Here is a 12,835-nt window from a genome sequence, read left to right on the forward strand (position 1 = left end):
GGCTCCTAAGGACGCTGGAGGAAGATTATGACACTCTCAGTAATGGTAGCTGTTTTCTTAAGCACAGGACAGCCACCCAGCTTCCCTGTAAATGAATGTCAGGCATTTCTTGATTTTGAGTTGGGTCTGTTGTTTTGCATCCTCAAGTTAACATCAGTCCACAGATCAAGAAATAAATCCATATAGTGGCCTGTCTTTGTATTTTCCAGAATCCAGTTGGGTTTGGTGCCAGCCCAGAAGGTTTTGTGTATTTGAAGTCATTTCTTATATGAAAGACCAGGGTTCTGAGGCAATATTGGGATTGGAGTGAGGGCTTTGAGGGCTCATCAAGTGTGCTGGCAATACCCGGAACAGATATTTCTTGGCGTGGATCCACCTGTGTTATCCAATAGAGTAGCCACTGGCCATGAAATGTAGCAAGACAAATTGAGATGTGCTGCAAGTATAAAATACAGACTGGATTTTGAAGATTGGGGGAATAAAAGGTAAAATATCTCACTAACAATGTTTTATATTGACTACATGTTGAAAATAATTTTGTGATGTATTGAGTTAAACAAAATGTATTAATAAAATTAATTTCATCTGTTTCTTTTAACCTTTTTTATGTGATCACTAGAAAATTTAAATCTACATATGTAATTTGCATTACATTTTTGTTAGTGCTAAGTTAGGGGGTTTCCTATTCATTAGATCTTTCAGTCATTCATTCAACAACTATTTATGAGGAGATTACTATGTGTCAGGCATTGAGCTGGGTCCAGGAGGTATCATGACAAATGAGACACAGTCCCTGCCTTTAAGGGGCTTTCATTTTAGTGCAAGAGGAATATGAGAAGTGCTGAGACAGGTATTCACAGGGTGTTTTGTGAGTACCTAGGAGGGGGCTCCTGACCGCACTGGCTGTGTAGGGTGTGATGATGGAGGCTGAGGCAAGAAAGGGTTCCTAGAGTAGGTGAAGTATAAACTGAGTGCTGAAAATTGGCAGGAGTTAACCAGATCAGGAGAAAAAGGGATACGAGAGGAAGGTGTTGCAGGCATGGATAACGGCATGTATAAGACTGGGAGGCAGAGAGACGGCAGCTCCCTGTAGGAGGAGCACGTAGTCCTGCTGGAGTGTGGGAGTGAGCTGAGGGACTGTGGGGGTGGCAGGCAGGTCTAGATTGCAAGGAGCCCTCCTTCCAGGTGTGTCCTGCTTCTGACTTTGGGTGACGCCTCATGAGCATTCCAGGCCACCCTTGCCCTGGTCTGATGCTGCCCCCTGATACCAGGCTGGAGGTTGCTTTTGGGAGCCAAAGAGAAAAGTGAACTTAACTGGACCCCTAACTGCCCCACCTGTGTAGCCAGGACCTCTATCTGTTGGGAAGGTACATTCCTTGTACATTTTGGCCACCGGCATACTTTTGGCAACTAATGCCTTTTAACAAACACATTTTCAATTATGGTAAGATCATTATCTAACCATATTGGTAATATACTTAAGGCCTAAAGTTACCATCCAAATGGAATTCTCTACCTGTACAAAGAATTCAGTGTTTGACTAAAGCATTGCAATACATTCTAGAGTCAGAAGTTTTTGTTCAACTATTTAATGAGTGACTTTAAACAAGTTAATTAACATGCAGGGGCCTCTGTTCATTTTTAAATGAGAGGTTTCAACTCAGTGATCTCTAGTTTTCTTTTAGTTTTAACTTTGACAGAGTCTGGTAAATGGTGTGCACACTAATAAAGAATTATCTAACTAGGAAAAGACCAGCTACAATACCAAGAAAGCAAAAATGGGATTTCATTCAGTTTAATGGTCCAAGTCAGAGAATTAATTATATATTTTGCAATTATTATTCAAAGTATCGTATTTTATTGAATTACTCTGTGTGACACATCTAATTTTAAAAAAGACAAAATTGGCAAAATGAGAATAATAAGCACCCTTTGGACAGATTTTCCCTGGTAGTAATTTTTAAATCTCCCAAATATGATTAATTATAGTCGAACTTAAAAAGTACAGGTATGCTTGGGCAACATAGTGAGACCTTGTCTCTGTTAAAACAAAACAAAACAAAGCAGATTAGCTGGGCATGGTGGTGCATTCCTATAGTCCTAGCTACCTGGCAGGCTTGAACCCAGGAGTTCAAGGCTGCAGTGAGCTAGGATTGGGCCTCTGCACTCCAGCCTGGGCCACAGAGGAAGACGCTGTCTCTTAAAAAACAAAACAAAACAAGCAGTCTCTTCAATACAATTCAATTGTTTTATTGTATTTCGCTTTATAGCAATTCAAAGATACTGCATTTTTTACAAATTAAAGGTCTGTGGCAACACTATATCTAGCAAATCAATCAGCACCATGTTCCCAACAGCATGTGCTCACTTTGTATCTTTGTGTCGTGTTTTGGTAATTCTCATAATTCTTCAAACTTTTTATTATTATTATATCTGTAATGGTGATCTGTGATCAATGACTTGATATTACTATTGCAATTGTTTTGACGTGCCATGAACTGCACCCATATAAGACAGTGAACTTAATCAATAAGCGTTGCATGTGTTCCGACTGCTCCACCAACCAGCTGTTCCTCAGTCTCCCTCCCTCTCCTCAGGCCTCCTATTCTCTGAAACACAACAATATTGAAATTAGGCCAACTAATAACCCTACAATGGTCTCTAAGTGTTCAAGTAAAAGGAAGAGTCGCATGTCTAAATAAAAAACTAGAAATGATGAAGCTTAGTGAGGAAGGCATGTTGATGGTCGAACTAGGTAGAAAGCTAAGCCTTTTGCACAAGTTTTCTAAGTTGTGAATGCAAAGGAAAAGATTTTGAAGAAAATTAAAAGTGCTACTCCAGTGAACACACAAATAACAAGAAAGCAAAACAGCCTCATTGGTGATATGGAGAAAGTTTGAGTGGTCCGGATGGAAGATCAAACCAGCCACAACATTCCCTTAAGCCAAAGCCTAATCCAAAGCAGGGCCCTAACTGTCTTCAATTCTATGAAGGCTGAGAGGGGTGAGGTAGCTGTAGAAGAAAAGTTTGAAGCTAGCAGAGGTTGTTGGTTCATGAGGTTTAAGGAAAGAAACCATCTCCGTAACATAAAAGTGCAAGGTAAAGGAGCAAGTGCTGATGGAGAAGCTGCAGCAAGTTATCCAGAAGATCTAGCTAAGATCTATTTATTCAGTAAAGGTGGTTACACTAAACAGATTTTCAATGCAGATAAAACAGCTTTCTATTAGAAGCAGATACCATCCAGGACTTTCATAGCTAGAGAGAAGTCACTGCCTGGCTTCAAGTGACAGGCTGACTCTCTTGTTAGGGGCTAAGGCAGCTGGTGACTTTAAGTGGAAGCCAGTGCTCATTTATAACTCTGAAAATTGTAGGACTCTGAAGAATTATGCTAAATCTACTCTGCCTGTGCTCTGTCAATGAAAAACGAAGCCTGGATAAAAGCACATCTACTTACAGCATGGTTTACTGAATATTTTAAGCTCCCTGTTGAGACCTACTACTCAGAAAAAAAGAGTCCTTTCAAAATATTACTGCTCATTGACAATGCACCTAGTCACCCAGGAGTGCTGATGGAGATATACAGATGAGAGATTAATGTTGTTTTCATGTCTGCTAACATAACATCCATTCTGTAGCCCATAAATCAGTAGTAATTTTGACTTTTGAGTCTTATTATTTAAGAAATCCATTTCATAACGTGATAACAGCCATAGATTATGTGATTCCTCTGATGGATCTGGGCAAAGTAAACTGAAAATATTCTGGAAAAGATTCACCATTTAGATGCCATTAAGAACATTTATGATTCATGAGAGGAGGTAAAAATTATCAACATTAATAGGCGTTTGGAGGAAGGTGATTCTGACCCTCATAAACGACTTTCAGGGGCTCAAGACATCAAGACAACAGTGGAGGAAGTAATTGCAGATGTAGTGGAAATAGCAAGAGAACTAGAATTAGAAGTGGAGCCTGAAGATGTGACTGAATTCCTGCAAGCTCATGAGAAAACGTTAACAGATGTGGAGTTGTTTCCTATAAATGAGCAAATAAAGTGGTTTCTTGAGATGAAATCTACTCCTAGGGAAGATGCTGTGATCATTGCTGAAACGATAACAAAGGTTTTAGAATATGACATAAATTTAGTGACAAAGCAGCAGCAGGGTATGAGAGAACTGACACCAATTTTGAAAGAAGTCCTACTGTGGGTAAAATGCCACCAAACAGCCTTGCATGCTACAGAGAAACCTTTCATAAAAGGAAGAATCAATCCATGTGGCAAAATTCATACTTGTCTCAATTTAAGAAATTGTGGCCAGGTGTGGTGCTGTGCACCTGTAATCCCAGTACTTTGGGAAGCCAAGGCCGGCTTGAACCCATGAGCTCCAGGTTACTGTAGGCTATGATGGTGCCAGCCTGGGCAACAGTGTAAGACTCTGTAGAAAGAAAAGAAAGAGGGAAAGGAAGGGAAGGGAAGGGAAGGGAAAGGGAGGGGAGGGGAGGGGAGGGGAGGGGAGGGGAGTGAGAACAGTTTTGACTCACAGACTCCCTGGATAGTTTTTAAGGAACCCCCGGGGTCCCTGGACCACACAGTGAGAACTTCTGGAATACAGATCAGCTGAAAATAATTTGTACTCTGTGGAAAATAGAGTTTGAATGCAGGGGTTTATCAATAAGTATGGAATAGTGACAATTCTGCAGAGTAATGAAGAGTTGGGCACAGCTTTGAAGGGTGACAATTGCCTAGGGAGCAGTTGACATTAGAAACAAGGTAGCTGGTGTGTGTGACACCTGTTATTAGGGGCCCAGAAAGCATTTCTTGGAGGCTGGGCTGTCAAAGAAGCACAGTACAGAGAAGGAGGTGCCAACTTGGGAGGGACTTCAGGCCATTTGGAGTTTGCATGAGATAGGAGACAGTTTGCAAAGCAGAGAGAGCTTCTGGAAGGTTCCTGATACCCCACTGGAGACATCATCCAATCCATTGCTTTTCACACTTTCCACAAGGAGCAGAACTCCTTTTTCACAAGAATCGAATGCAAAGCCCTAATATATACAGTATAGAGCAGTGTGTTGCTTTGGATGAAATATGGAAGAGGTCCATGCGGCTTGGCTTACTGAAGCATGAACTCAGATCCCTAGGCTCCCAGGAAGAGTGGAGGAAACCCACTGATCTAACTGCAAACAATCAGCAGAGCAGGGATAAATACTCTCTAAGGATCCCTCTCCTAGGCATATGTGTAGGGGGAATGGAGGATATGAAGGGAGATACCTGCATGAGGCGACCTCATAATTAAAGGCTCTGTCTAGACCTGTGGCTGTGGGATAAGACCTGGGGGAGGACAGGATGGTAACGTGAATGTGAGTGAGGGCAACAGAGAGACAAGACTCGGGCCTGTGGCTCAGATTTTCAGTCTTGGACCTTGGGTTGGCCACTGGCCACAGGAGGACATTTAGAAAGAGTGAAGAATGAATAACAACATTAACTGAGCATTTATTATATGCAAGCCATTCAGTTAAGCACTTTCCACGAATGGTCTTGTTTCATCCTCATGAAACCTCTATGGGATTTTATGACTTTCCACATTTTATGGAAACAGAATTCAAGAAATTAAGTAACTGGAGCAAAGGGGCATAGGTCTCAGTGGTGGGGCCAGGCTTTCTGAAATTCTCAATGTAAAGCCAGTTATATAAAGTCTTTCAGACTTTAAATAAACTTGAAAGGGGTTATCAAAGACATCACAACAATGCTTTCAAAGTATCTTGGCTACTGCGGTAGTTACTATCAATGGCCTAGCCGTTGGCCACTCTCCTTTCTTTCTTGCTAACAGAACCCCATTTTTATTCAGATATCTGGTGGCTGTGTGCATCAAGGAAGGTTAGACCCCTCCCTAGCCCCAGTGGGTCAAGCTTGACTGGTATAAGCACAGCATGGTGATTCCATCCCCTGCCAGAAATGAGCACACAAGGCAATTCTGGCCAGTGAGAGAGAAAGGGAAGTTTACTGGGAGACTACTATTATATGTGCCTGCTGATAAAGGGATGCATGGGAAGAAACAGCATCTTCTCTGACTTCATGAAGTCATAACTACATGTGATACCCAGATTATTGGCAGCCACCTTGTGAGCACAAGGGGAGTCGATCTGAGAAGGCAGAACTGAAAGGAGGTAATGCTTCTGTTGTTAAGTTGCCAAATTAGTGAATCCTGGAACAGCCCTATCTCCGTACTTCGTAAGTGAATGCGTTATTTTATTTTATTTTATTTATTTTATTTTTGAGACAGTCTTACTGTGTCGCCCAGGCTGGAGTGCAGTGGCATGATCTCAGCTCACTGCAACCTCTGCCTCCTGGGTTCAAGCAGTTCTCCTGCCTCAGCTTCCTGAGTAGCTGGGGTTACAGGCACATGGCACCACACCTGGCTCATTTTTTTTTTTTTTTTCACTTTAGTAGAGATGGGGTTTCACCGTGTTGGCCAAGCTGGTCTCAAACTCCTGATCTCAAATGATCTGCCTGCCTTGGCTACCCAAAGTGCTGGGATTACAGGCATGAGCCACCGTGCCCGGCTGTGAATGCATTTTGCTCATTTATTAGAAATGTATTAGACCATTTCTGAGTCTCTTATTATTAGTGGCCCAAAGCATCCTAAGCAAATTGTGACTTATATTGCCCTATCTATTTAGAAAGGCAGCCGATCAAGCGATACCTTAAAACGTATGGTTGTTTTCTTTTAGCAAGGCTTCTCTTAGAAAATATAAACTTAACCAGGCCTTCTTTTCTGCTTGTGTGGTACAGTTTTACCTGCTGAAAAATGAATAGCTATTTGCAGAGCAATGTTAAAAGGTTACATGATGCAACTGCAAATATTCACTTATTTAGGCTATTGTTTACATTCCATTATGGATGAAAACTGCCTATATGCATTTTTGGTATTTCTAACTCCAGAAATCTGGATGTATTATACACATGAAGTATCACATTTTTTCTTGTGTTCAAGAGATTCTGGCTAGGTCCTACATGGTATCTCTTACAGGGACTAATTTTAAATAAAAACTAATAATTTTTTTCTAAAGTTTTCCATGCCTAATAGTCCTGATGGTGAACCCCAAATCATGGCTGCTTTGTTTGACACACCAGGAATGCTTATTACTTATTATATACACTAAGGAGAATACGAAGATCAGTGGTTCAGATTAGATAATGTATATGAAAATCACTGATTTTTTTTTTTCAATTGAGTCAGGGTCTTGCTCTGTTGCTCAGGCTGGAGTGCAGTGGTGCAATTATAGCTTGAACTCCTGGCCTCAAGCCATCCTCCTGCCTCAGCCTCCCATGCAGCTGAAACTACAAGTACATACCACTACACCAGCTAATTATTATTATTTTTTCCATAGAGACAGGGTCTCACCTTGTTGTCCAGGCTGGTCTCAAACTCCTGGCTCCAAGCAGTCCTCCTGCCTTGGCCTACCAAAGTGTTGGGATTACAGGCATGTGCCACCATGCAGGGCCTGAAAATACTTTAAATAACTAAATTATTTTCAATCTCCTTTACTCATCTTTTAAGGATAATTTCATCCTTTCAGGAAGGGTTACTGAAGATACAAGATAAAGCATGTTGCTCAAGGTCTCCCGACTACTACTACTACTAATAATTTAAAAAGGCCCTGAGCTGGGATTGAACCGCAAGTCCATCTTACTACAGAGCCACATCCCAAATTCTATTCAAGGTGCAGGGATTTCCCCAAGGCCTTCACCATGGCCACCTTCCTGCAGAAATTGCAATACGTACTAAACTGCTCAAAAGGTGTGCAAAAGGAGAGGGCGGAAGCAACAGACCTCCATACTGTACATACACAGAGTAAGCTGTACAAATTCTCTAGTTACCCTTAAGTCCTGCCTAAGGCAATCAAATAAACAATCTTGGGACACTAAATTATCTAATTCGAACCACCGAACTTTATATTCCTCTTAGTGTATATAATAAATAAATTAGCACTCCTGGTGTGTCAAACAAACCAGCCATGATTTGGAGTTTACCATCAGGACTGTTAGACATGGAAGCATTTTTTAAAAATCAGTTTTTGTGTAAAATTAGTCCCTGTAAGAGATACAATGTGGGACCTAGCCACAATCTATTGAACACATGATACAATACTATTTTTAACATTAGAGCATAAATCATGCACTGTCTAGTTACTGTGTAAGTAACTACAACTACTAGTTACTTTGTTAGTCTAGTAACAACTTCTGACACCTGGGCATATTCATGAAAGTCTTTACCATGTGTAATAAAGGCTCATACAGAGCTTCGTCACTACCAATTATGAGAATGAAGGTCTCAGTTCCCATCTCTTAAGAGTAGAATTGTCTAATTCTTAAAACCATACTTGAAAAAAAATCCCTTATGATACAAAAAGTTAGAAACAGTTTTTTTCTTTACCAGAAAAATAATTTAAATAATCTTTCAAATTATGTAGTTCTTCTGCAGTGAAGTGTAAGAAGATGACAGTGAAATGGCAACATATGCTTTGCTGAGAAAATCGGGAAAAAGAGGAAAAACTCAGAATTCTGCAGTCGCCTTGGGATTGTTCATTTACAATAGTTCCATGGCTACCATCACCAAGCTGTGGGCTCTGTGCCCATCATTCCATGTCCTCCAATCTCTAGTTCTCCCCCCAGCATCTGTTCAGGGGTTTCTACCTTGCATGCATACTCACCTCTATTCAGCCCAGCCTAGTAAACCATCACTGTCGATGCTGATGGCCCATCCAACATGAGCCCTATATGTTCTTGCCCTTCTCTAATCCAAAGATCTTGACTTCCATCCAGTTCAGCAACCCACCTCCATGACCACATCCTTGACTTTGTCTTCAGTGGGAAGTGCTCCAGCTCTGAAAGCTTAAGCATTATAATCCCCTCTGCTCTGTAACCTTCCATGTTCTACCTTTCTTATGTTCCTGGAAGCAGCTAATCTAATGGGGAAATGGGGGCAAGTTTTAGAAGCAGAGATCTGGGTTTAAATGTTGGCTTTGCCACTTGCTGGCTGTGTGACCTCAGGTAAATTATATTTCTGAGCCTTATATTCTTTGTCTGTGACATAGTATTTTGCAGGATTGTAAGGTGGGCTGCATATGACTGAAAGCACCTAGCAACACAGTCGATGCTCAGTGAAGCTAATTTCTCCCCTTCCCTCCCTCTTCCTCACACCTATTAACTTTATTGTTCAATCTCACAGAGAATGCTGGTCTCTCCGGTCTCTCGTCCCCCTCTGGGCTTCAAGGTCAGTCATTTCATTTCTCTGATGTTCCACCACATGGCTCAGGTTAACACCAAGCCTGGGACAATGCACCACTTCCATGCTTCACTCTTGCTCTTGGACTGCCCAGAACATTTAGCTTGGCCAGGGAGGCCCTGCACATTTCTGTTTCTGAAGCTTCTCATAAGGGAGGAGGAGGAGGAAGACAAGGAGGAGGAGGAGCAATATGAGGAGAAGGAAGGGGAGGAGGAAGAGGAGGAGGAAGAGGAGGAGGAAGAAGAGGAGGAAGAGGAGGAAGAAGAGGAGGAGGAGGAAGAGGAGGAGGAAGATGAGAAGGAGAAGGAAGAAGATGAGGAGGAGGAGGAAGACAAGGAGGAGGAAGACAAGGAGAAGGAGGAGGAAGAAGACAAGGAGAAGGAGGAGGAAGAAGACAACGAGGAGGAGGAGGAAGACAAGGAGCAGGAGGAGAAGGACAAGGAGGGAGGAGGAAGACAAGGAGGAGGAGGAAGATGAGGAGGAGGAAGAGAAGGAAGAGGAGGAGGAAGAGGAGGAGGAAGATGAGGACAAGGAAGATGATGATGAGGAGGAGGAAGAAGATGAGGAGGAGGAAGATGAGGAGGAGGAAGACAAGGAGCAGGAGGAGAAGGACAAGGAGGGAGGAGGAAGACAAGGAGGAAGAGGAGAACAAGGAGGAAGAGGAAGATAAGGAGGAGAAGGAGGAAGATGAGGAGGACGAGGAGGAAGAGGAGGAGGAGAAAGAAGAGAAGGGGGGGAGAAGCAGTCAAAACAGGATTATAAAAACGGTGGAATATTTTATGTTTAGAGGAAATACCCCAACCCCATCCTTGATGCCTTCACTTATGTGGAAGAAGAAATCACATTAGCATAACAAGTGGCATGATTTACCATCTTGGTGAGCTTGAAGGAGCTGGGCTTGGACAGCTGCTCTGTGATCTTCTACTCCATGGTCTAGAAGGGTTGCTCCTTCCTCCTGCTAGGGAAGGCTTAGGTCAAGAGCTGCCAGTGACTGGGAGGGGAAGTTAGCCTAAATCAGTAGAGTATTAGGAAGATCACTTGTCTGCAAATGTATGCTGCATTCTCTAATATAAGCTTATTTAGTAATAAAGGTAAACTTTTGGCATTTGTGTACAGACATTTCTTAATTGATGTCTACAAGTCAGGTGGAGGAGAGAAGTGATTTTTGTTGGGTCTCCTTAAAATCCTAAAGTTTATATTTAACAAATTAAGTCTTTTAAAGTTAAGAATATAGTGCACATATAATTGTGCTGCTCCTATGACAGAGAAATTAAGACAAAAATCACAGTAGACCCTAGGTGAGGGGATCCAGGTAACTGCAGCACAAATGCGTTGCAATCAGAGAGTATCTGCTCCTTTCAAGCCTGTTACTGGATCCGCAGGCCCTGGTGATGGCTAACTTTATGTCAACTCAGCTAGGCTGCGGTGCCCAAATGTCTGGCCAACCAACAGTCTAGACGCTGCTGAGAAGATATTTTGGAATGAGATTAACATTTAAATCAGTGGAGCAGATGACCCCCCATCATGTGAGTGGGCCTCATCCAGTCAGTGGAAGGCCTTTAGAGAAATGATTGAGGCCCCCAGGAAGCAGAAATTCTATCTCCAGGCTGTTTTTGGACTCTGGGCTGCAACATCAACAACTTCCAGCCCACCTGCCAGACCTGCAGATTTGGGACTTAGCAGCCCTCATAATCATGTGAGCCAATCCCTTAGAATAAATATCTCTCTCTCCATTTTCCTCTCCCCCATCTCCTCCCCTCTCCCTCTTCCACTTTCCCTCTCCCCACTCTTCTGCTCTTTATCTCTCTCCTCTCTTCATCTAATTGATTCTGTATCTCTGGAGAACTCTGACTCATACAGACCCTTATCCTCGATGTATAACTCTATTTAGACATTAAGTTGAAAGTCTAAATTTAGGGCTTGATGAATGATTTCAGGCCTGGCACAAGGGGCTTCCTCACTACCCCCTACCCCATTCCTGTGATAGGTCCTGAGCATCACCATACATTTCTTATTTCCAACTTCACCTCAGCCCTCAGTTTCCTTAGAATTCCTTCATTCTTCTCTGATAAGGCAGAAGCCACAAGTGCATCTCTAGTAACCTGTCTCCATTCTTCAGTAGAAATAGAATCCCAGTTTTTAGGCAAACATTTGGCCCTCTAGAATAAAGATCACATTTTCTAGTTTCCCTTGCAGTTAGGCTTTGGTACGTGACTATATTCTGGTCAATGGATATTAGAGGGAGGGGCCCGCACAACTCGTGGGCAATGTCCTTCCTTCCTCCTTCTTGCTGGCAGAATGGAGGGGCTAGACTGCCACAAAGTGACTTTGGGATAAGAAGCCACACACAGAGGAGCAATCACAGAGAAGTGCCTATGTGCCCTGCATTGTGCCACCACCACCTACCTGAGGCTCATCACTGCTGGACTTCTGGGGCCTCCATTTACTTTTAAGTAGACCCTCTTCTAAGTTTTGTATTAAATAAAGCAAAGCTTTAACATTAGAAATGTATTGTAGGCTGGGTTCATTGGCTCACACCGGTAATCCCAGCACTTTGGGAGTCCAAGGTGGGAGGACTGCTTGAGACCATGAGTTCAAGACCAGCCTGGGCAACATAGCAAGACCCTATCTCTACAAAAAATAATTTAAAAAAGTTAGCCAGGTGTGGTAGTGTGCCCCTGTAGTCCTAGCTACTCAGGAAGCTGAGGAGGTGGGAGGATCACTTGAGCCCAGAAGTTCAAGGCTTTAGTGAACCATGATGACACTACTGCACTGCAGCTAGGCAACAGTGTGAGACTTTGTCTCAAAAGAAAAATTAAAAATAACTAAAAATAAAGTAATGTAATCCTAATTGTAGTGGACTGAATGTTTGTATCCCCCACAGATTCATGTGTTGAAGCCCTAACTCGCATGTGATAATATTTGGAGATGGGGTCTTTGGAAGGTAACTAGGGTTAGGTAAGGTCATGAGGGTGAGACCTTCAAGATGGGATTAGTGCCCTTATAGGAAGATATACCAGAAAGCTCTCTCCCTCTCTTTCTTCTTTTTGTGTGCACAAAGAAAGGTCATTTGAACACATAGTAAAAAAAGGTGATCACCTACAAGACAGAAAGAGAGCCCTCACCAGAAAGTGAACCCTGCAGGACCTTGCTCTTGGACTTTCCATCCTCTAGAACTGTAAGAAAATAAATTTCTGTTGTTTAAGTCACCTAGTCTATGGTATTTTGTTATGGCAGCCCGAGGGGACTTAATTCTAATTAAACACTAATTCTGACTCATGTGTACCTGGCAAGGGATTTCTGATGAGGGAGTTTGGTGGTTAAACAACTGATGCTTTGAATTCAGATAGATTTGCATTTGGACTCTACATTACCAACAAGAGTTGGGTAATCTTGACTAAGCTGGTTTACCACCTTAAATATCAGGTTCTTCTTCTGAAAAATGGAGGTAATATTCAATTTACAAGGTTTTTGTGAAGATTAAATCAATGTGCCGAGCACAAAGTAATAGTTTACTAAATGACAGGTAGCCATTGCTACTGTTGTTAAGA

The 12,835-nt window shown here is 42.3% G+C and overlaps 2 protein-coding genes across 2 annotated transcripts in view; one reads left to right on the forward strand and one right to left on the reverse strand.

Moving 5' to 3' along the window:
* Positions 1–12,835, reverse strand: part of KCTD1 (potassium channel tetramerization domain containing 1) — a 203,160-nt gene that overhangs the window by 129,188 nt on the left and 61,137 nt on the right. The window lies entirely within an intron of this gene.
* LOC129137878 (glutamic acid-rich protein-like) lies at positions 8,621–10,389 on the forward strand. Its single transcript, XM_054672059.2, has 2 exons — positions 8,621–9,049; positions 9,228–10,389. The coding sequence occupies exon 2, from the start codon at positions 9,231–9,233 to the stop codon at positions 9,759–9,761; it is 531 nt and encodes a 176-aa protein (XP_054528034.2). The 5' UTR covers positions 8,621–9,049; positions 9,228–9,230; the 3' UTR covers positions 9,762–10,389.

Source organism: Pan troglodytes, chromosome 17 (assembly GCF_028858775.2).
Source record: "Pan troglodytes isolate AG18354 chromosome 17, NHGRI_mPanTro3-v2.0_pri, whole genome shotgun sequence".
Taxonomy (NCBI): Eukaryota; Metazoa; Chordata; class Mammalia; order Primates; family Hominidae; genus Pan; species Pan troglodytes.